The sequence below is a fragment of the Cetorhinus maximus genome, chromosome 9, assembly GCF_964194155.1.
Source record: "Cetorhinus maximus chromosome 9, sCetMax3.hap1.1, whole genome shotgun sequence".
Lineage (NCBI taxonomy): Eukaryota > Metazoa > Chordata > Chondrichthyes > Lamniformes > Cetorhinidae > Cetorhinus > Cetorhinus maximus.
Genome location: NC_135887.1, coordinates 114,230,366 through 114,254,731, shown reverse-complemented (window position 1 = coordinate 114,254,731; position 24,366 = coordinate 114,230,366). Strand labels below are relative to the sequence as shown.

Genomic DNA, 24,366 nt, shown 5'->3' with positions numbered 1-24,366 from the left:
TACCCAATTTATAATTAGGAAACATTTTGATGCGTGATATATGAGGTGGTTGGAAATTCATATATTGGTTTTTGGTTTGAAATCATCTTATTGATTTAAAGTGAAGGTGAGACTAAGTGCCTGGGGTGTTCTTAATCCTGGGATATCTCTGCACAGACATGAAAGGAAACTGCAAATTACTTATAATCATTATCATTTTTTGTTGTAGACGCTTTGGGGAAAAAGGGGGGGATTTGTTGCCATAGTTACCTGCATTATCTCCCAAACAACGTATTATTAATCTCCAATTACCTTGACTGCGATTAGGTAAGGAGCTCTAGCCTAGACATTAATGTTGGTGATATTAGCAAGCATAGGCTTATCATATTCTTATGCCACTCCTCTGTCTGTTATTTACACTCCTCTGTCTCCTCTATCTGTTATTTCAAAGTCAACTGTGAGCAGCACTAGTGCTTCTGCTTCAGGACGTTGTAGGTTCAAGTCCGACTCCAGAGGCTTGGGCCAGAATCTTGAGCAGGCGATAGGGATCTTGGCTGCTGGCAAGAGCCTTGCATTGCCTCTTCTCGGGAAGGCCTGCTGCCTCATGTACCACTCAAGCACTTGGCAGGCAAGCAGCGTGCCTTTCCCTGGGATCAAGGACCCCAGGGGCAGAAGTATGTCTACATTCATGATGCTGGGGCCCTCAGTCAGGCACTGAGTGCCTTTGTATGAGGGATCTTACATTGATGGCCTCTAAGGAGGAAAGGGAAGGACCTGTGATGCAATGGGTAGCATCCCTGCCTCTGAGCCAGAAGCTCTAGGATTGAATCCCACCCCAGGCCTTGAAGGCCAAGGAAGGTGTGTTCAAAAAGGTTGGGTATGAACCACAAATCCTTCCAACATGCCAATAGCAGGCAGTGAGAGCAGGAGAGATCAGCCATGGGATGGGAAGCAAGCTAGAGTCTCCACCATCACTATCCATAGCTCCAGACTGCAGCATGTGTGTAAATAGGAGGAGATAGTAGTATAGCGGTTAATGTCATCGGACTAGTAATCCAGACAGCAAGGCTAATGCTCTGGGAACAGGGGTTCAAATCCCACCATGGCAGCTGTGGGATTAATTAAATTCAATGAATAATTCTGGAATTTAAAAAAATAAGCTAGTCTCTGTAATGATGACTGTGAAACCATTGTCAATTGTCATTAAAAACCCATCTGATTTACTAATGCTGGCCTACATGACAGCAATGTGGTTGACTCTGAAATGGCTGAGAAAGCCACTCAGTTTAGGGGCAATTAGGGATGGGCAACAAAGATACCCACATCCCATGAAAGAATTTTGAAAAATGTTCATGTTGCCACAGCAACGTGGACTCCCTGAGTGAACTGTAACACACAAGGAAGAAGGACAGGTGAAGAGGCTGAGGGAGAGAATTCCAGAGTTTAGGAGGAGTGACGAAAATCGGTGATGCACAAGAAGCCGGGTTTGGAAAAGTCCAGAGACTTTGGAGAGTTGTAGGGCTGGAGGAGATTACAGGGATAGGGAGGGAGGAGGCTATGAAGGGGTTTGAAAACAACAATGAGAATTTTAATAACAATGGGTAATCGGCGGCAGAATTTTTAGCTGGGCGGGCGTGCGCCCAACTCGATCTGGCGTGAAATCACGCGAGATGACGTCAAGCGAGCATCCTGACATCATCCCGTGCTCGTGCGATATTTCAGTCGGCGGGCATGCGCAAAAGTCAGAAGCGTGCCCGCCGACAGTTAAGAGGCCAATTAACATGGAAACATAGAAACTAGGAGGAGTAGGCCATTCAGCCCTTCGAACCTGCTCCGCCATTCATCATGATCATGGCTGCTCATCCAACTCAGTAGCCTGCTCCCGCTTTCTCCCCATATCCTTCAATCCCTTTCACCCCAAGAGCTATATCTTACTCCTTCTTGAAAACATACAATGTTTTGGGCTCAACTACTTTCTGTGGTAGTGAATTCCACAAGCTCACCACTCTCTAAGTGAAGAAATTTCTCCTCATCTCAGTCCTAAATGGTCTACCCCGTATCCTCAGACTGTGACCCCTGGTTCTGGACTCCCCCACCATCAGGAACATCCTTCCTGCATCCACCCTGTCTAGTCCTGTTAGAATTTTATAGGTTTCTATGAGATCCCCCCTCATTCTTCTGAACTTCAGCGAATATAATCCTAACCGACTCAATCTCTCCTCATATGTCAGTCCCACCATCCCAGGAATCAGTCTGGTAAACCTTTGCTGCACTCCCTCTAAAGCAAGAACATCCTTCCTCAGATAAGGAGACAAAAACTGCACACAATATTCCAGGTGTGGTCTCACCAAGGCCCTGTATAATTGCAGCAAGACATCCCTGCTTCTGTACTTGAATCCTCTCGCTGTGAAGGCCAACATACCACTTGCCTTCTTTACCACCAGCTGCACCTGCATGCTTACCTTCAGCGACTGGTGTACAAGGACACCCAGGTCTCGTTGCACATTCCCCTCTCTCAATTTATAGCCATTCAGATAATAATCTGCCTTCCTGTTTTTTGCTACCAAAGTGGATAACCTCACATTTATCCACATTATACCGCATCTGCCATGCAGGAGATTTACCTCTTAACATCTGGAGGGTTGGCAATGTTAATTTACACCCTGGTGTATATCACATCAAGTTGAGGATATGGATCAAGGGAGGTGAAATGTATACGCCTATGCCAAAATTATTTTGGACTAGTGAGGGTGGGAGGGTTACAATCTTTAAAGTGATTCCAAGAAAATTGCATCAAGAGTCTCAAGTTGAATGGACTCTGCATATTCCTGGAGGCTTCATCACATGACTTCCAACTGCCCCACCCCCCACAGCCTCCTCCGTTAGTTGCCCATCACACCCATCCTGACAGGATCCCGCCTTTGCATGGCCAATTGGAAAGCCAATAGGTTGTTTGTTACCCAGTTCTTGACTGCCTGTCATCCCATGTCCATATTGCTATAATTAAAGTTTTCAACTAAAAAGTGGAAAATAAACAGTTGGTTTTAATGCCTCAGTGAAACATTTTTCCCCGGAATTTGCTGGCAGCAATATCCTTGAGATTAATCTTTAGTTCCTGGGGACTCTGGGACAACCCTGGAGGCTTGGGAACCTGTATCTACATTAGATTACTGAGAAGCACCATTGCCATACATCTGTTGAGAGTTTGTATGCCTTGCGTAATGATAATGAATCACAAATGACACACTGGGAGTGACTGTGTTACAATCTCCGTGTTAATCAATACACAATACACCAGCTCACTGTCAGTAAAAAGAGGACCCACTCCCCACCACCTCTCTCTAATCACATCTCACGCTGTATTATTCCTGACGGTCTAACCTTGAGTGAACTTTTGGTTTATAATCCCATCTCATGTTTCACATTACAGTTATAAATCACTTAAGCTTCTTTTCACTGGTTTTATGTTGTCAACTAACCCCTCCAATCAGACCACCAGCCTATAATCTCTCTCAGTTTTATTTCTGCTTCACGATCTTCTTAACACTTGGATCACAAGGAGTTGCTGGGAATTCTATGCTTTCCCATCTTACCTGGTTTTGCCTGAGTGGATTTAATGCCCCCACACAGAGATTTCTATCCTAACTCTTGTCCAGATTCTGCTTCATTGTCTTCCGCACCCAGTTGGCACCAGGTGCCCATTCGAGATCTGTGCCTAGGTAGTGAGTATCGACAGGGTCGGTATAATGAAGGAGGTGCAGTGCAAATTCCAAGGCTAAAACAGTTAAATTATTAAGACAGGTTGTATTCCCGCGAGTATGGAAGATTAAGCTGTGATCTAATTGAGATATTGAATGTGATTAAAGGATTTGGTCGGGAGAAGCTATTTCCTTTGGTGGGAGTTTGGAGTCCAGGCCAAGTGGTTATAACCTTAAAATTAGAACTAGGATGCTCAGGGAAGATGTCAGGAAGCTTACATTCACACAGAGGATAGTGCAATTCTGGAACTCTCTCCTGAAAAAAGCTGTTGAGGCTGGGGGTCAGTTAAAAATTTCAAACCTGAGGTTGATAGATTTTTGTTGGGAAAGTGTATTCAGGGTTGTGGAATCAAGGCAGATAAATTGAGTTCAGGTACAAATCAGCACTGAGCTAACTGAGTGGATTAACAGGCTCAAAGGGCAAATGGCCTCCTCCTGTTCCTATGTTCCTATGTAGGTATCCACAGTGGACGCAACAGAATGTTAGAGAGGGTGCAGCAAAAAGTTTAGGAGAATGGTGCCATGAAAAAGGGGCTTCAGTTATGAGGATAGATAGGCGAAGTTGGGATAGAGAGGAGAGAAGGATGAGAGGAGACGTGATAGAGGCGTTCACTTATCAAGAGGGGTCTAGACAGAGTAGTTAGGGAGAAGCTGTTGGGAGGAAGAGTCAAGAACCAGGTGACACAGATTTGAGGTGATTGTCAAAAGAAGCAAAGGGAACATGAGGGAAAACATTTTTTTACCCAGTTAGTAGTTAGGATCCAGAATTTGCTGCCTGAGAGTGTGGCAGAGATAGATTCAATTGTGGCTCTCAAAAGAGAATTGGATAAGCACCTATAGATTAAAAATGCATAGCGGTACAGGAAAAGGTCAGGGATGTAGGACTAGTTGAATTAATGTTGCATATGCAAAGGACCAAATGGCCTCCTCCTGCCTCTTCTTTGAAGAGTACCATGGATTCTTTTATGCCCACCTTGGCGGGCAGTTGGGGCTTCAGTTTCACACCTCCTTTGAGAGAGATGGCATCACTGACAGTGCGGTGCTCACTCAGTACCGCAGTGAGCGTGCCTAGGGTGCCTCTGGAGTGATGTTTAAACAGAAAACCTACTGAATCAGAGGTGAGAGCTGTACCCATTCAGCCAAGGCTGACACTAACTAACTGGCTGTGAGAGATCCAATTAAACACCTAAATGGTTATTGGAAATAGATTTATTCAGTAATTGGCGAGTTGATACATTATTCTGTGAATGCTTAGCATAGATCTCTGCGTTAAAGACTGCACATGGTATCAGAAGTATTTAATGGTGAACAGCAAACAGAAACTGTTAGCTGAAAAAAGACAACATGTTGTGAACTGTCAGATTATCAACAATTTATGATGCCATTTTGTAGGGAGTAGATTGAAAACAAAATCTAGTATTTCTGATTGTGGCTATGCTAATACACTGAGGATTTTTGTACTCTTGCAAATAGTCACATCTGTCAAACTATCTTCTGGGAGAAATTAACTTGCCTTTGCAAGAAGTAGATCGATGGGGGTTGAACAAATGCAATGTTAAAATCATGTGGCATATGCTCACACAATTCTTGTTACCAGCTGTGGGGCCATAATTTGCTGATGCAGTGAAATCTGTTCAAGCAAAACTGCTGCACACAGCTCTGTGACTGCTCTCTGGCTGTTTGGTGGGAACACCTTTGCAGGTTTTGCTTAATGAAAGTGCGCAGTGCCACCAAAGCCCCGGCCAAAGAAGTCAATCAAACGATCACAGGCAGGCTGTTGCACACCGCTCTGCTTAATGTGCCCCAGCTGTCTTTGGGAAATCAAAACTTCTTCAATTTTAGGCTTGTGGAAAAGCGTTGCCAAACTCTGAGGAGAACAAAGGGAAGAAAAGAAAGATTTGAACCTACGTCATGTCTTCCACAACCTCAGGACTTCTCAGGACAATTGACAGCAAATCAGCTTCTCTGCTGCTGAAACCCTCATCCATTCCTTTGCCCCCTCGAGTTGTGACTATTCAAATATACCCCTGGCCAGACACCCACTTTCTCCTCTTCGTAAATTTGAGGTGATCCAAAACTCTGCTGGTTGTGTCCTCACTTGTATCAAGTCCCTTTCATCCATCATCCCTGGGCTCACTTGTCTACTCGGGTGCGTGGTTAAGTGATGCTTTGATTAGAAAATTCTCAGTCCTGTTTCTAAATCCCTCTTTGGCCTCACCCCTCCCTATCAATGTAATAAACTCTAGAGCCACAGCCCTCCAAGGTCTCTGCACTCCTCTAATTCTGGCCTCTTGAACATCCCTGATTAATTGCCAAACTATTGGTGGCCATGCCTTCAGATTCCTGGTCCTGAGGCTCTGGAATTTCCCATCTAAACTATCTTTACCTCTCTACCTTATTTTCCCCCTTTAAGGCACATCTTAAAACCTACTCTTTGACCAAGCTTTTGGCTATCTGCCCTAATATCTCCTTAAGTGGCTTGGTGTCAAATTTTGTTTTATAATGCCCTGTGAAGGGCCTTGCGATCTTTTTTTTTATTCTTTCTTGGGATGTGGGTGTCGCTGGCTAGGTAGGCCAGCATTTATTGCCCATCCCTAACTGCCCTTGAGAAGGTGGTGCTGAGCTGCCTTCTTGAACCACTGCAGTCCATGTGGTGTAGGTACACCCACAGTGCTATTAGGGAGGGAGTTCCAGGATTTTGACCCAGTGACAGTGAAGGAACGGCAATATATTTGCAAGTCAGTATGGTGAGTGGCTTGGAGGGGAACTTACAGGTGATGGTGTTCACATGAATCTGCTGCCCTTGTCCATCGAGATGGTAGAGGTCATGGGTTTGGAAGGTGCTGTCAAAGGAGCCTTGGTGAATTAGTGCAGTGCATCTTGTAGATGATACACACTGCTGCTACTGTGTGTTGGTGGTGTTGGTGGTGGAGGGAGTGGATGTTGAAGGTGATGAATGGGGTGCCAATGAAGCAGGCTGCTTTGTCCTTGATGATGTCAAGTTTCTTGAGTGTTGTTGGACCTACACTCATCCAGGCAAGTGGAGACCGTTCCATCACACTCCTGACTTGTGCCTTGTAGATGGTGAACAGGCTTTGGGTAGTCAGGAGGTGAGTTACTCTCTGCAGAATTCCCAGCCTCTTGTAGCCACAGCATTTATATGGCCGGTCCAGCTCAATTTCTGGTCAATGGTAACCCGTAGGATGTTGATAGTGGGGATTCTGTGATGATAATGCTGTTGAATGCCAAAGGGAGATGGTTAGATTCTCTCTTATTGGAGTTGGTCATTGCCTGGCATTTGTGTGGCACGAATGTTACTTGCCACTTATCAGCCCAAGTCTGAAAGTTGTCCAGGTCTTGCTGCAGATGGGCATAGATTGCTTCAGTATCTGAGGAGTCATGAATGGTGCCGAACATTGTGCAATCATTAGTGAACATTCACACTTCTGATGTTATATTGGAAGGAAAGTCATTGATAAAACAGCTGAAGGTGATTGGGCCTAGGACACTGCCCTGAGGAACTCCTGCAGTGGTGTCCTAGAACTGAGATCACTGACCTCCAACAACCACAACCATCTTCCTTTGTGCTAGGTATGACTCTAATCAGTGGAGAGTTTTCCCCCTGATTCCCATTGACTCCAGTTTTGCTGGGGCTCCTTGCTGTCACACTCAGTCAAATATGGCCTTGATACCAAGGACAGTCACTCTCACCTCAACTCTTGAGTTCAGCTCTTTTGTCCATGTTTGAACTAAGGCCAGGAGCTGAGCGGCCCTGGCAGAACCCAAACTGGGCATCAGTGAGCAGGTTATTGCTCAGTAAGTTTGTTAGCACTGTCTTTGACCCCTTCCAGTACTTTACTGATGATGGCAAGTAGACTGATGAGGTGGTAATTGGCCGGGTTGGATTTGTCCTGCTTTTGTGTACAGGACATACCTGGGCAATTTCCCACATTGCCGGGTAGATGCCTGTGTTGTTGCTGCACTGGAACAGCTTGGCTAGGGGTGCAGCTGGTTCTAGAGCACAAGTCTTCAGTGCTATAGCCGGAATATTGTCAGGGCCCTTAGCCTTTGCAGTATCCAGTGCCTTCAGCCATTTCTTGGTGTCATGTGGAGTGAATCTAATTGACTGGAAACTGGCGTCTGTGATACTGGGGACCTCCGGAGGAGGCTGAGATGGATTGTCCACTGGGCAGTTCTGGATGAAAATTGTTGCAAATGCTTCATCCTTATCTTTTGCACTGATGTGCTGGGCTCCCCTGTAATTGAGGATGGGGATATTTATGAAGCCTCCTCCTCCAGTGAGTTGTTTTAATTGTCCATCACCATTCGCAACTCGATGTGGCAGGACTGCAGAGCTTAGATCTGATCCATTGGTTGTGGAATCGTTTAGCTCTGTCTATCTCTTGCTGTTTTCGCTGTTTGGCACGCAAGCAATCCTGTGTTATAGCTTCACCAAGTTGAAAACTCATTTTCAGATGCCTGGCGTTGCTCCTGGCATGCCCTGCTGCACTTTTCATTGAACCACGGTTGATTCCCTGGCTTGATGGTAATGGTAAAGTGGGGGAAATGTGGGCCACGAGGTTACAGATTATGTATGTAATTCTGCTGCTGCTGATGGCCACTGTGTCACATGGATGCCTAGTCTTGAGTTGCTAGATCTGTTTGAAATCTATCCCATTTGGCATGGTGGTGGTGCCACACAACACGATGGAAGGTATCCTCAATGTGAAGATGGGACTTGGTCTCCTCAAGCACTGTATGGTGGTCACTCCTACCAATACTGTCATAGACAGATGCATCTGCAGTGGGTAGATTGGTGAGGATGAGGTCAAGTAAGTTCTTCCCTCTTGTGTGCTCCCCTACCACCTGCCGCAGACCCAGTCCAGCAGTTATGTCTTTCAGGACTTGGCCAGCTCAGTCAGCAGTGCTGTTGCCGAGTCACTCTGGGTGATGGGCATTGAAGTCCCCCATCCAGAGTACATTCTGTGTCCTTGCAATCCTCAGCATTTCCTTCAACTGGTGTTCAACATGGAGGAATACTGATTGATCAGCGGAGGCCAGAGTGGCGGGCTGGGGTAGATGGTAATCGGCAGGAGGTTTCCTTGCCTGTGGTTGTTTTGATGCTATGAGACTTCAAGGTTCCAGAATTGATGTTGAGAACTACGAGTGCAACTCCTTTCCGGCTGTATACTACTGTGCCACTACCTCTGGTCCTACCAACAGGACAGACCCAGGGTTGGTGCTGATGGTATCTGGGACATTGTAAGGCATGATTCCATTAGCCTGACGATGTCAAGCTATTGCTTGACTAGTCTGTAGGACAGTTTTCCCAATTTTGGTACAAGCCCCCAGATGTTGGTAGGGGGGACTTTGCAGGGTCGACAGGGCTGGGTTTGCCAATGTTGTTTCTGGTGCCTAGGTCAATGCCAGGTGATCTGTCTGGTTTCATTCCTTTTTGTGAACTTGGTAGCAGTTTGATATAACTGACTGACTTGCTCGGCCATCTCAGAGTCAACAACATTGCTGAGGGCCTGGAGTCACATGTAAACCAGGCCAGGTAAAGACGGCAGATTTCCTTCCCCAAAGGACAATAGTGAACCAGATGGATTTTTACAACAATCAACAATGGCTTCATGGTCACTATTACGAAGACTAGTTTTTTTTTTTAATTCCAGATTTACTAACTGAATTTAAATTCCACCAGCTGCTCTGGTAAGATTCAAGCCCATGACCTCAGAGCGGTAGCCTGGACCTCTGGATTACTAGTTGGGTGACATTAGCACTATGCACCGCCTCCCCCTGCGTTACAGACACTATATATATATATATATATATATATATATGCAAGGTGTAGTTGAAATACGTTTGAAATGTAATCACTGTTGTAACATTGAGAAAAGCAGCAGGCAATCTGTGCACAGCAAGCTCCCCAAAGCAGCAATGTGATAATGACCAGGTAACTATTTTTGTGATGTTGGTTGAGGGATAAATGTTGATCAGGATACGGAGAAGCCCCTTGCTTTTCAGTGAAATAGTGCCACAGGGTCTCTTACATCCACCTGAATGGGCAGACCGGGGCCTCAGGTTAACATCTCATCTGAAACATGGCACCTCCAACAACTTGGTGCTCCCTCACTACTTGCACTGGGAGTGTTAGTTTAAATTCTGTGCTTAAGTGTCTGGAGTGGGGCTTGAACCCACAACCTATTGACTCAACTGCCATATTGCAGCCTGGTTATATTATGCAAGGCACAGCCATTATGGTTTGTGTCGTAGGGTGGCTGAGTTGTACTATTAGTAATAGAGTTGATCTGCAGACACTCCTGAAGTGGAAACATTAAGTTTATTTACATCAACTACGCATGTGCTTTCCATAGAACCATAGAAAAGTTACAGCACAGAAGGAGGCCATTCGGCCCATCTTGTCCATGCCAGCCCGAGGACACCTAGGTGCCCTTTCTAATCCCACCTTCCTGCAGCCGGCCCATAGCCCTGCAGCTTACAGCAGTTAAGGTGCAGATCCAGGTACTTTTTAAAAGAGTTTAGAGTTTCTGTCTCTACCATCAACTTGGGCAGCTAATTCCAGACACCCACTACCCTCTGCGTAAAAAAGTTCTTCCTCATGTCCCCCCTACATCTTTTGCCACTTACCTTGAATCTATGTCCCCTGGTTCTAGAATTCTCGACCAAGGGAAACAATTTTATCCTGTCCACTCTATCTATTCCCCTCATAATTTTGTACAACTTCAATCAACTTCAACTCTATCGCTACACCCTCTGCTGAGGTAGCCCGTGCTACTCTCCTATTGGTTACTAAAGATCATGTGATCTTTCCTAACAAGTACTCTTAAAGGTACATTACACATTAACTAAAACCATAATTACTACATTCCTCCCCTTTAACTTGCGCTATACATATTATATTTACAAGTACACATTTTTCAAGACAACATAATATTTACACTGGGTAAGGAATTTACAGGTTCAGTCTTTCAAGTGGAACATTGCAGCTCCACAACTTCAGAATCCTTGTCTGGAACCTCCTTTTTTGGAGTTGCCTGAACATCAGGTGCCTCGGTGAGCACTTGCAGTTCTGTATCCTCAACTCTTACAAGAACATCAGACATGTCTGCCCTGGGTTGAGTATCCTCAACAGGGAACGCAGACCCGCTCATGATCACTGGTGGAACCAAATCTTGATGATTTGTCTCTATCTTCCTTAAATGGTCCACATGTTTATGGATGATCCGGCCTTCCACTTCCATGCGGTAAGATAGTGGTCCAGTCACCGAACTTAGTTCACCCATTAACCACTTTGAAAAACCCTTTTTTCACATATACCATGGCAAATTTCCTCTCGCAACAAAGCCCGTTGTGTCTAATTTTCTGGCTTCCCTGACACCTTTCCACCTTCCCCTCTAAATTCGGCATTATTAAGCTCAATCTTGTCCTGAGACAGTGTTTCAACAATAACTCTGCAGGTGTGACACCTGTTGTTGAGTGAGGGCTAGTCCTGTAATGAAAAAGAAAGCGTGCCAGCTTGGTTGCCAAGGAATCACCAGTTAGCTTTCTCATGCCTTTCCTTGAACGTTTAAACCGGCCTTCCGGCCAGTCCGTTTGAGGAAGTGTGGTACGGTGCAATTTTTACACGAGTGATACCGTTATATACCCATTTCTGTGATGATAGTAACATTCGATTTTTTTAAATTGCCAATTGTTAAAAGACTGATTGTTTCCACCTCTATTAAAATTATTCTTCGATCTCGCAGCTAAGTTTTTTTTCTTTATTCTTCGGCTAGCAGGGACTGCTTCCCGCTTCTCGGCAGAGTCTTGCTTTCTCGTGCCATCTTCGCTTGAGGTTTCTCGCCCGATGTGGAGGATAGTACCATTCTGCGCACCCTGGATTGCTCGTGAATCTCTTAGAGCGCTTCCCATGGTTAACACTATCTCTAGCACCTTCTTGAAATCCAGATTCACTTCGGACAATAATCTTTTCTGAATAGTGTCCTCTTTCACACCATACACTAAACGATCTCTGAGCATGTCTTTCAGGGTTGTACCAAACTCACAATGTTCCATTAGCTGCTTCAAATTTGCCACATAGCATGCAATTGTCTCACCTGGGCCTCTATTTCACAAATTAAACCTGAACCTCTGCATCGTGACTGAGGGATTGAGTTGAAAGTGACTCTTCACGAGGTCTACCAATTCATCACAATTCTTCGAATCTAGGGCACTGGGTGCTGTCGAACTTTGAATCAACCCATAGGTTTTGCTCCCACAAGTACTCAAGAGGATCGTCCACCTCTTCTCTTCCCCCATAATCTCATCCGCTTGGAAAAAGAACGTCAGGCGTTCTGTGTATTCAGGCCAATCATCTGTGGTGGGATCAATTCTCCCAAATTGCGGCATTTTAAGAGACGACAACTTATTTAATTCTAACACAGCTTGCTACTTACAATCACTGGGCGAGGTACAGTGCCAATTTCTTCTTAACTTGATTTCTTCTGTTCAATCCTGTTTTATCCTCATCGCCAGTTTGTTGTAGGGTGGCCGAGTTGTACTATTAGTAATAGACTTTAACTGCAGATACTTCTTAAGTGGAAACATTAAATTTATTTAGAATATACTGCAGCAACCACACGTGTGCTTTCAACTCCAACTCTATCTCTACACTCTGTGCTGAGGTAGCCCATGCTACTCCCCTATTGGTTACTACAGATCATGTGACCTTTCCTAACAAGTATTATTCTTAAAGGCACATTACGCACTAAACAAAACCATAATTACTACAGTTTTTGGTTGGGGTGGCAGTGGTATGGAGGTATTGTCACTGGACCAGTATTCCAGAGACCAAGGGTAATGGTCTGGGGACCCAGGCAGATGGTGAAATTTGAATTCAATAAAAATCTGGAATTAAATGTTGTCCATGAAATGATTGTCATAAAAATCCACCTGGTTCAATACTGCTCTTTAGGGAAGAAAATCTGCTGTCCTTACCTGGTCTGGCCTACATGTGACCCCAGACCCACAGCAATGCCGTTGACTTTTAAATGCCCTCTGACCAGGGGCAATTACGGATGGGCAATAAATACTGGCCCAGCCAGCAATGCCCATACCCCCGTGTATGAATAAAAAAAATTCACAGCCATCATCTGTTCCAGTTTGTCAGTCATTTGATTAGTAAGGAAAACTTAACCCAGTTACCACAAGCACTGCTGAAGGTGAAGCTGTTTATATTTTTGGCAGCCTAATTTTTTTTGTAATTCATCAATAATTATTTTACTTGCAAAAGAATGGCTGATGATGGAAGACAGTGGCTGCAATGCAATCAGAGGATCACAAATAGATTCATGTTGTAAGATTATCTGCTGCTATGGAGGCCAGTAGTTGTAATGCCACTGTTGTCTTATGGGTGAATAAGCACAAAGTCAGCGTGTCTCCAATCTTTTGAAGGTGACACCAGCAGACTTTTCCGAGAATATCAGAATCATACAGCACTGTCAAGGCCATTTGGATTTTTGAAAAAACATCTAAATTGCCCCACTGCCCTGCTCTTTCCCCATAGCCCTGCAAATTTTCTCCTTTTCAAGATTTTATTTAATTCCCTTTGAAAGACATTGCTTCCATCTCCCTTTCAGGAAGTGTGTTCCAGATCATAACAATTGTGTAACTTCTCCTCATCTCTCCTCTGGTTGTTTTGCCACTGACCTTTAAATCTTTGTCTTCTTGCCAGTGAAAACAGTTTCTTTTTATTTAGTCTCTCCAAACTCCTCAATTTTAAAAACCGCAATTAAATCTCTTAACTTTCTTTCAAACATGTTTTTTGATCCTCTAGAATAGATCTAAATGTCATTTTGTTAATTGGTGACTGGTTGAGAGAAACGCTGGCTAGGCCACGTTTATTACTTATCCCTTCTTTGCAGCCATAAGGCCGCTTAAGAGGTGATTTGATAACCACATCATGTAACATGGGGCAGGGTCTTTTTCCTGAAGGACATGAATAGAAATTCTGTTTTTAATCAGCCCACATTTACTGATTACACATTCAACAACTCTTCTGTGTGGTATTGAAACTCAAAACCACTGTTTTTTTTTAGGTGGGAGCCATAACCACTATAATGTTAAATTCCATAGATGCTCCTGTTCATAATAGCAGTGTAGTATACCGTGTCCTTACGTTGGGTAGGTCTGAATGAGCCCTGTGAACTATTTTGTTAGGTTGTTATGCAGGATAACACAGTTCCTCTAAATCACAATAGTAAGGCCCCAGGATGGCCCAAAGCACTTTGCAGTCAATGAAGTACTTTTGAAGGACAGTCATTGTTGCAATGTAGGAAACATGACAGCAAAATTGTGCACAGCAAGCTCCCACAAACAACAAAGCAATAAATGACCAGGTAATCTGTTTTAGTGAAGTTGGTTAAAGGATAAATATTGGCCAGGACACTGGAGAGAACTCGTGTGCTTCTTTTCAAAATAGTGCCATGAAAGCTCTTACATTCAGCTGCGAGGGCAGACAGGGTCTCGGTTTAATGCCTCATCCGAAAGACCTTGAAAAGTGTAGCATTCTCTCAGTACTGCACTTGGAGTGTCAGCGTAGATTATGCATACCAGTTCCTGGAATGAAACTTGAACCTGCGACTCTCTGATTCAAGGTGAGAATGCTACAAACTAAACATAGTTGAACTGATGATGAAAGAACTGTTTATCAAAAAATCTCCCTCTTTCAAAGCTGCATCCTCTTGCTGATGACATTGCACTGGATGTCAGCAGGTGTTTGAACCACCCCCCGCATGGCCTTCCTGTGAGATTGCATGTTGACAGGTTAGTTATCCTTGCAGAGCATTGCACCTGAAACCCAGAACAATGGTAGCTGGATGCTCATGCAGGTACTTTCTCAAGACACATTTATTTGACGTTAATCAAATCCAGGAAGACTGGTGGAGTCTGCAGTCCTTGTAGCTTTATTTTCATCGTGCTTGCTAAGTTGTCTCCCCACTAACTTCATGAGCTGGATTTTGCGTTTTTGGGTCAAATGCAATTCTCAGGAGCAGCACCTAACATGGATTTGCCTTGATTGGGTTTGATTTGCCTTTTCCTGAAACTAATTCGAAAGGGTAATTTCAAATTGAATGGGTCTTTGAGATACAAAGACACTGGCTGTCTCAAACTCACAAGATGTGAAAGCCACAATACAGGATGCATAATCGATCTAACCACCCACATTATTTGGAAAAGAATAAGGGACTTGAAAGAAGGTCACAGGATGAGACAGCCATAATTTCTGTTTGCTTTTAAAAACAGTAGATGCTGTTCAGCAGGCTGAGTTCTACCAGGAAGCCATCAAACCAGTTGTGAGTCAACTAAGCAACCAGCTGGTACCGCGACAGTAGGACTAAATCCAGCCCAAGGTGATATTTTAAGCCAAGAATGCAAAAGTAAGCACTTGACCATGAAAAGTGTAAGAAAAGGGAGCATTCTCCAAAATTGAATTTTTAAAAAAAAAATCTATCTGTACAAAGTCTGCAGGAATAAGGAAGGAAGAGAACTTGGGCGCTTAAAGAGGTTAAATGGGATATTATAATTGTGAAAAATGTCAAAATTCAGATAACCAGTTGTTGAAGAATAAAATACTGGATCCAGGTGTTCACTCACTTACAGGATTTTATTTATACTGTTGAAGCTTTTTGTCTTGCATTCGTCAAGACAATTCACCAGAATACCAAATTGTAAAGGGAACAACAATTTATACCACATGAGAAGAGAGTGCTGATTGGTTGGTAAATGGAACCTGATTGGTAGAGGCGTAGCTATGGATATTGCACCAATTAGCTGGTAACTGCCAGTTAACTGCCAAACTTTGTTTAAATTCAAGCTAGGTAGGTTGACTCTGATTGGTCAAGGCATCGACCTTTGTAATGAACTAGAGAATGGCTGCCACCTATTTTGTTTAGTTGAAAAAGGCACAATATGTTCCTTCTGTCTGCAAAGGACAGGATGATATGTGTGAATATATATATAGCTTCTAGTACGTGTAAGTGAGCCACACTGCGAGTCTGACTGATAAGCCAGGATTTTACAGCCCCGCCGTGTGTCTCCCCCTGGCGGACGCAGCGAGCCATTTAAATCTCCATTCAGTTCAGTGGGAATGTAATATCCCACCAGGCGGGAGGGGTCATAAAACCCTGGCCATAATCTTAAATTGGCTGTCAGTGTAATTCTTACCACAGCCAAGATTGTTTAGCAAATGTTGTCCAATTGCGGAATCACATCTAATGTTGGATACTGTGTTTTGAGTTTTGCAAGCACGGGTTAGCTGGGTACAGTCAGTACTTTGCCTGCTCCTCTATATATGAGCACAGGTGAATGCCCAATTAAAACCTCCCGCCCTCCCGCCCCCACACACTGAATAAATGAACACTCAACTAATGTACAATTAAAAAATGCCTTTCTCTCTTTAAATAAAATTAATAAAAAGAATTTATATGGACAACCAAAATTGCAAAAAGTGTTATAGACTCATACTCTGCAAAACTTTACATTGTGAGATGACCCTCCTCCAGGACCTGCTGCATGCAAAACATTTGAATTCTCAGAAAAATTGTAATACCCTCTAAAGCTGGAAGGTTATCACAAAGAACAGAAGATAATTTAGAATTTCACCCATAGACTGACTGGTAAGGACCAAACCCTCCAAGCATCTGAAGAGAATTCCTTGCATGAACTGCCCATGCTAGGGTGGTTGATAATGTACACCAGAGTGCATTTTACACACTATTTCATCAATCATAGCATGATTCCTTTCGCATAGACCATTGCTAAAAGGATTCTCAACTCATGACAATAATATTCACATTCTTACGCATATTTCCGATGTCGGCAAATTCACCTCCATTATCGGTCAAAACTTTGTTGGTGTCCCAAGTGCTATCCCTACCCAAGTTTCCATGTTTTTGTCCATAATAACTTTCTTCCTCTTGCTATACATTAGTAAGGAATGCTAACTCTGTTAGTCAAATCTATAAAATGTAGAATAAAAACATTTCTGTCTTTGTCCCATACTTTTAGATCCATGGCAACTACATCATTAAAGTCAAGCTCCACTGAAAGGTTTACAATAGGATGTGGCAGTGTCCTTTGATCCTTTTGACAGATTTCACAATTGTCACCTATCACTTCTCGTAACCTTGTATCGTCCTCATCAACTATACCTGTATCTTTCAGCAGGATTTTTAACCATTGCCAAGTAGGATGGGAAAATTAAAAATAAAACTTCAGGAAGGCAGTGAAAGCTTTAGATATGGTGCTGAAAAGATTTACGAGAATGGTTCCAGGGATGAAGGATTTCAGTTACATGGATAGATTGGAGTGATTGTCAAAAGAATCAAAGGTGGCATGTGGAAAAACATTTTTCGCTTGATAGTACAGGACTTGAATATTGCGGAACAGAGAGACGTGTTGCCAAAGCTTTTTATCTTACACTTATCAGGACAAAGGCAAGAATGCCAAATTTCAAATGCTCACAACAAATAATACTACAGGAGAAAAGGGTGCTGACTGGTTGGCAAGTTGGCTCTGATTGGTGGAGGTGTTGCCATGGAGAAAACAAAGGGGAACCATAGTTTTCCCAAGCTCCCAGGTAATTCAAAAAATGTGCAAGGGTTGAACATATTCCTTTTGTTTGCAGAGAATGGGTCCCTGTGTATGAATGTATGTTGCTTCTACCAAGTGTAAATGAGCCACATTACAAGCTTGAATGATTAAATTTGTTTTTTGGATTAATTTTATTAATTTGTCTTAAATTTGTTTTTTGTGCAGCAATTAGCACACTCAGGGTTGTTCAGCAAGTGGCAATGCCTCATTCTGCTGCCGCCAGTACTTTACCTGTGGTGGGGGAGACCCACATCATGCATGATGCCCAGCAGCTTTAACTGCATGAGCTGGTGCCGGGCAAGGTGCGGTGGGAGGGGACCTTCTTTGCGAACCCCCTGGAATCATTGGAGGCATCCCCCACAAGGTCATCCCCCTTAACCCTCACCCCATCCCCATCATACTCCTTTGCTGAGACCCCAACCCCAGACTTACCTGGGCTCCTAGGTGTGGTGGGACTGCCTGTAATCCCAGTGGTGGCCTGTGCTCCCGGCTGGTGCTGCTGGGAATACAGAGCTGCCAGCCAATCGGATGGCCAGCAGCTCTCTTAGGTGAGACTTACTCCCAAGAAAGGGATGGAAGTCTTGACTTAAAGCAATTAATCTGCTTCCAGTTTTAAATTTTTAAATTAGCTTAAGATGGATAGATAAACCTGGCGAATAGCCTCAGGACTGCAAAAAAAATCACAGTGCCAATCCAGGCAACTATTAGCCTTGGTTTAATAAGGATGAAATAAAATCAGAATGAAAGAGTACATAATTGTGGCTGACACTTCAGTTCAGCGATGAGGCAGTGCTACATTGTTAGAGGTGGAATATTTCAGATGAGATGTTAAATCGAGGCCACGGCCAGTGAGTTGACCTTGGTAGCCTCACTTGTTGAACAATTACAACCATCCCATGAGGCATGAAAGGTGCTATATAAATGCACGTTCGTTCTTCCTCTTCTTTTATAAGCAGGAAAGCTGTTGGAATGCTGTAGAGACCCAACTGCTACACGAGTGCCCTTCATGAAAAGGAGAAAGGAGCCATTCCCTACCTAGCCTTGCCTGCATGCTTTTCTAGTGCCACACAAAGTGACTGAAGCGTAGCACCCCTAGGGCAGCAAAGGCCAACAAATACCTCCTCAGCAATGTTGGCCACATCCCAAGACTCCTATTCCTCGTTTTGGTGTTGGATTAACAGTTCCCACCCTCAGGGCAATTGGAGCTCTTAAAAAAAAAATTCTACCAACACATCACCAATTTCCTCCTCTAATCGCTTGAGGTTTCCTAGGGTGTATTCCAACCGGCCCAGAAATTTGGCGGGCATTTCACCTTTCTGCTGCTGAAGTTTGGAGCATCTCTGAGATTCTAGTTTGCCAATACAAGTGTGTACAGTCTCTGAATTTAATTTCTCCATGGAAGAGCTAACTTGTGCGATTCAGTGGTACAATGGCACTGAAATAATATTACTCCCAAGTCAGACGGTTAATTGCTATGATCTAATGTAAAATTTTTGGAAGGAGCAAAAAGGCAACTTTGATCCTTGCAGCCCATTCTGTCTAATACAGCCTGTCATTAGATTTCACCCAAGCGTATTAATCGAGCTACATTGCCAGTGACTAATATATGAGACGCGTCACTGTAAATGGAAGGAAACGTCTCTCAGGATAAACTGATTCCGTTTAAAGTCTACCAGATGCTTGTCAAATGGGAATGATGACGTGCCTTGTAGATCCAAATTGCAGTAACTCCTGCGGCGTGATCACACTTTTATTAAGTATTGTTCCCACTTACTCCGGTGGATGCTGAGTCGTTTGCATTTTTATTATTTTTAATTTCACCTGCACAGCGTGATAAAAGCTGTTTGGAAAACAAACTTTGTTGCCAGAATGAAGGCAATTCTGCTGGTTTTGAGATCTGTTTTGTTTCTACCAGAATAGAGATGTGATATAAACCCCATAATTCCTACCTAGCATTGTGCTGTTCAGCTATCACCTTATAACGAAATCTCAAAATCTAATGTCCTGGCACTCTCATCCTCCTCCATGCATCCTTCGTGGTTGAAATTAAGACCAATCAGGGTCAACCGTGGCTCAGCGGGGAGTATTCTACCCTCTCAGTCAAAAGGTCGCGGGTTTGACCACAACAGCTGGTTTGGCACTTTAGTCCAGTACTGAGGAAGTGCAACACTGTTGGAGGTGCTGTCTTTTGGCTGAGATGGAAATTTAAGGTCAAGCCTGCTCCCTCAGGAGGGTGTAAAAGAACCCACGGCACTATTTAAAGAAGAACAAAGGAGTTTTGCCTGGTGTCCGGGCCAATGTTTATCTTAACATCACGAAACAGATCATTATCACAGCGCTGTTTGTGGGAGCTTGCTGTGAACAAATTGGCTGCCCCATTCCCTACATTACAACAGTGACTACACTTCAGAAGTACTTCATTGGCTGTAAAGCATTTTTGGATGCCCTGAGGTTGTGAATAGCACTATATAAATGCAAGTCATCTCATTGAAACATAGCAGATTCTGAAGGGGCTCGAATTTTCCCTGGCTGGGGAATCTAAAACATGAGGGCACAGTCTCAGGATAAGAGGTTGATCGTGTCGAACTGAGATGAAGAGAAATTTCTCCACTCAAAAGGGTTGTGAATCTTTAGAGTTGTCTACCCCAGAAGGTTGTGGATGCTCCATCATTAAGTATACTCGAGACTGAAATCGATAGATTTTTGATCTCCAAGAGAATCTCAGTATATGGGAAGAGAGCAGGGGAGTCGAGTTGAGATAGAAGATCAGCTATGATCGTATTGAATAGTGAAGCAGGGTTGTGGTCCTGTTTCTTATGTTTTTATATCTCAAACTGGTTCATTCCCAGGGCCCCCCTCAACCTTTCCTACCTCTGACTATCCTGCAGGCATTTAAAGTGTAATTTGGGAATCACTGCTTCACTATATGTCTTCTCCCTGACTCTTTTCAAACTTGGTCATATCTTATACTATAAGAATTAGGCTGTCACCTGTATTTCTCAATTTGAAACAATCTTTGGAAAGCACTGAAGCTTTAAGAAAATTCCACAATTTCCTGTTGAAATTCGATTCCCACAAAGGTGATATAGAATAATGAAGGGTGCATTTTCACACTCTCTCGTTGCTTGCTCAGTGGTGTTAGAATCCCCCCCTAGGACACACTGGGTAACTGCGCCCTGTAACATCTTACTGAGCCGTACGTGCCAGATAAGTTCCAGCTCCCATCCTAGGTTTGCCAGCTGTTATTACCTGAGAAAGTGCGGAGGCACTTCAGTCTGCCAAAGACTGTCCCACAAGAAGGGAAGAAAACACAACCGGCAGTCCTGCTCATGATGACTGATACCGAGGTGGGAAACTACTGCTCTCCTTCGAATAGTAGCCGTGGGATCCTTTGTGTACACAAGACAGGATGGATGGGGCCTCAAATTAACATCTAATCCAAAAGACAGAAAAAAGATCATTACTTAATTTGGAAAATTATTTTATTGGAGCTAGATATAATTCTTGGGAGAATTGATTTTAGTTTTTATCGGCAATGATAATCACTCTGTTTTAATCTTTTTGGCAATTATACCTAGAAATTATTATTTCCGAAAAAGTGAATGAACCATTAATGCACGTGTATCTTATTCCTCTAACCATTGTTTTAGCTGCAGTGCTGGTCAGTTAAAATAAAAATAATTGTTGCAAAGGTGTAAAGTGAGAAATTTTCCGGTCAGCAACTCTGTGACAAAAAGGCCGATAAATTTAGGATTCCTTTTTTTTTTGTAGCTTTCTACAGTCTTACAGTACCCCTCATCCCTAATTTCTTGTTTTCTCTGGCTCCAGCCTCCTGTACACCCATCTCTACATTAGCAGCTGTGCCCTCAGCTGCTTAGAATCCCACTCTCCGGAAATCCCCCCCCCTCAACCCTTCCATCTCTTCCTCCACCCTTTCTTCCTTCAAGGCTCCTTGAAACCCATCAGCTTCTGGTTTCCCCTCTTAATCTATCCTCCTTTGGCTTGGTGTCTGTTTTCCTTCTAAGATTTCTGCAAAGCGCCTTGGAATCTTATGTTCCAAGGTGCTATACAAATGCAAATCCTTGTGGCAGCTCAAATAGCAAAAAAAGCAAGAGTTGAAAAAGAATTGGCTTGGCCTAGAGGGCTATTAGAATATGGGATGCTTCACACGAGTGACTAGCAAAATTGTGTCAACCAATGTCTTTGAAACCAGATTTTAATAAGCATCAATGGGTATGGGGAAAGAGCAGAGAGGAGAAGACCTGAGTGACCTGATATAGAGGTCATTATAGCTATGAAGGAATATGACAAGGTAGATGTACAGAAGGTGTTTCCACTTGTGGAGAATCCAAAACTAGGGGTCATCAATGTAGGATTGTTGCTAGTGATGCCAATTAGAAATTCAGGAGAAACCTTTTACAGAGAAGAAAGAACGTGCCATCACGGGGAGTAGTTATGTGACTACTTTAGATGCATTTAAGGGGAAAGTGGATAAATAAATGTGGGAGAAAGAAAGTAGGATATCCTGATAGGATAATATGAAGTAAGGTGGGCAGAGGCTTGTGTGGGGCAAAGACCTGATGGGCCAGGTAGCCTGTTTCTGTGCCTTAAACTCAATGTAATTTTACTTAATAGGTGGTACCAGAGTAGAGCTGGCAGCAGTACAGTGGGACAAATGACCACCTCCTACTCTGAAGTCTTTTTGATCTCTGCCTCATTTTCTCTTACAGGTTTGCTGCAATCCTAATGATATATGTATATAGCATTGACATTTTGTTTTCTTCTTTGCTTTTTCAGGGTGAGAGTGTTTTGACTGTTATCAAGGCAAAGGCTCAGTGGCCTGCTTGGCAACCCCTGAATGTGTAAGTTGGCATTCTGTCCTCTGCTGTTTTGAAAATATATATTTTTTGCAGCATAATATTAGCTTCGTTCTTGACACTAAAAATTTACGCCTAAGAATAAATCTTTCCCTGCAGATCTTGCAATGCTGTACATTTGGAGAAAAAAATCATTTTGGGCTCTTTGTGTGTGAATAATGCGCAGTTAGCTGTCTCACAATAGATATTCTGTCAAATCATTTGAGAGTTGTGGTGAATAGTCAAAAAATTAGAGCCAGACCTTTCAGAAGTGAAGTTAGGAAACGCTTCTACACACAATGTGTGGTAGAAGTTTGGAACTCTCTTCCGCAAATAATCAATTGTTAATTTTAAATCTGAGATTAATAGGTCTTTTTTAACCAGAGATATTAAGCGATATGAGGCAAAGGTGGGCATATGGAGTTAGGTCACAGATCAGCCATGATCTCATTGAATGGTGGAACAGGCTTGAGGGGCTGAATGGCCTCCTCCCGTTCCTTTGTTCCTATGAATATAATAGAAGAAAAGTAAGAATAATGCAAGATTTTTATCTTCAGCATGGAAGATAGTTATGTGTGTGTGTGCTTTTTTAATTTCACTTCATAATACTCATTGTAACAAACTTCATAGAGAATAATTATGGTAATTCTTAACCCTTACAATACTGACAGGCTAGGGGACGAGGAGCTATAGTTATAGGGAGAGGCCTAGGATACTGGGGCTCTTTCTGCTACAGTTGGGAAGACCACAAACAGGTTTAATAGTTTTTTTATTATAATGGTTGTGTCAGAATGAATAGGGAAAATCCAACATCTTTGGCTAAGGTTGGAGTCTGTGGCAAGGGGGGGTCATTAATCTAAAATCTTTTCACGAGGACAGAGGTTGGGAAAACTTTTTTTATACACAGAGTTGTTGGATCATGGAATACTTTGCTAAAGGAAATGTTTGAGGCGATGATCTTTGCATTTTTTAAGGAAAAAAATGGATTATTGTCTACATCAGAAGAAGATACAGAGGGCAGCATGGGAAGAGAGCGAAGGAGTGGTATTTGTCCAAAATTGCTTCAGGAAGTGCCAGCATATACATGAAGAAGGGAATGACCTCTCCGGTTCTAGGCATATTTTTCTTTACTATGATTGACTGATTTTGTAAATTTTAGCTCTTGCAATGAAATGTCAACAACATTACAGTAAATAAGTTATCAGGAAAAATAACAATGTTTAGGGCTTTGATGTTTGAATCCAGGAAGTTATTTCCACCACATTATTTTAAAAATATTTAATGTTTTGCTTTTATATGATACAATAACTTCTATTTGTGATAAGTAAACTTGGCATTTAAATTGTCTTAGATAAAAGCAAAATACTGCGGATGCTGGAAATCTGAAACACAAATAAATCAAGCTGGAAAAACTCAGCAGGTCTGACAGCATCTGCGGAGAGGAATACAGTTAACATTTCGAGTCCGTATGACAAGTTCGTTCTGATGAAGAGTTATACGGACTCGAAACGTTAACTGTATTCCTCTCCGCAGATGCTGTCAGACCTGCTGAGTTTTTCCAGCTATTTTGATTTAAATTGCCTTGTTGGACACAGCTGAACAAATATTTTGACATTTTTTCCATTCATTATTTTAATCAATTGATTAATACCTCCGGTAAAAGAGTTGAATTTCAGGCAAAAAATGTTAAGTATTTGAGTAGAAAGGAGATTTATCTAATGTTAGTGGGGATGAGGTACTTCACTTATGAGGAGAGGGTGAAAAATTTAGGGCTGATCTCCTTGACAGAGAAGGAGTTAAGAGATGGTCTGTTGGAGGATTTCAAGATGATAAGTGTTTTTGATAGAGTAGATAGAGAAAACTAATCCTTCTGGTAAGTGGGTCAATAACCAAAGGTCATGGATTTAAAATCATTGGTAAAAGATCTAGAGGTAAAATGAGAATTTTTTCTTCACTGAGAGAATTGTCGGGATTTGGAATGCTGCATTTGAAAAGATGGTGGGAAATAATTTTAAAAGGGAGTTGGACAGGGACATGAGGATGAAAAAGAACTTACATTTATAAGCACCTTTCATGACCACCAAATGTCTCAAGGCACTTTACAGCCATTGAAGACC

General features: G+C 42.9%; 1 protein-coding gene across 1 annotated transcript in view; it reads left to right on the top strand.

Annotated features, from left to right (window-relative positions):
* The window catches only part of spon1b (spondin 1b), a 381,373-nt gene that overhangs the window by 229,136 nt on the left and 127,871 nt on the right, over positions 1 to 24,366 (top strand). Inside the window, exon 7 of the mRNA XM_078549401.1 lies at positions 22,191 to 22,255. Coding sequence (XP_078405527.1) covers positions 22,191 to 22,255 — 65 coding nt within the window. The remainder of the gene's footprint in view (positions 1 to 22,190; positions 22,256 to 24,366) is intronic.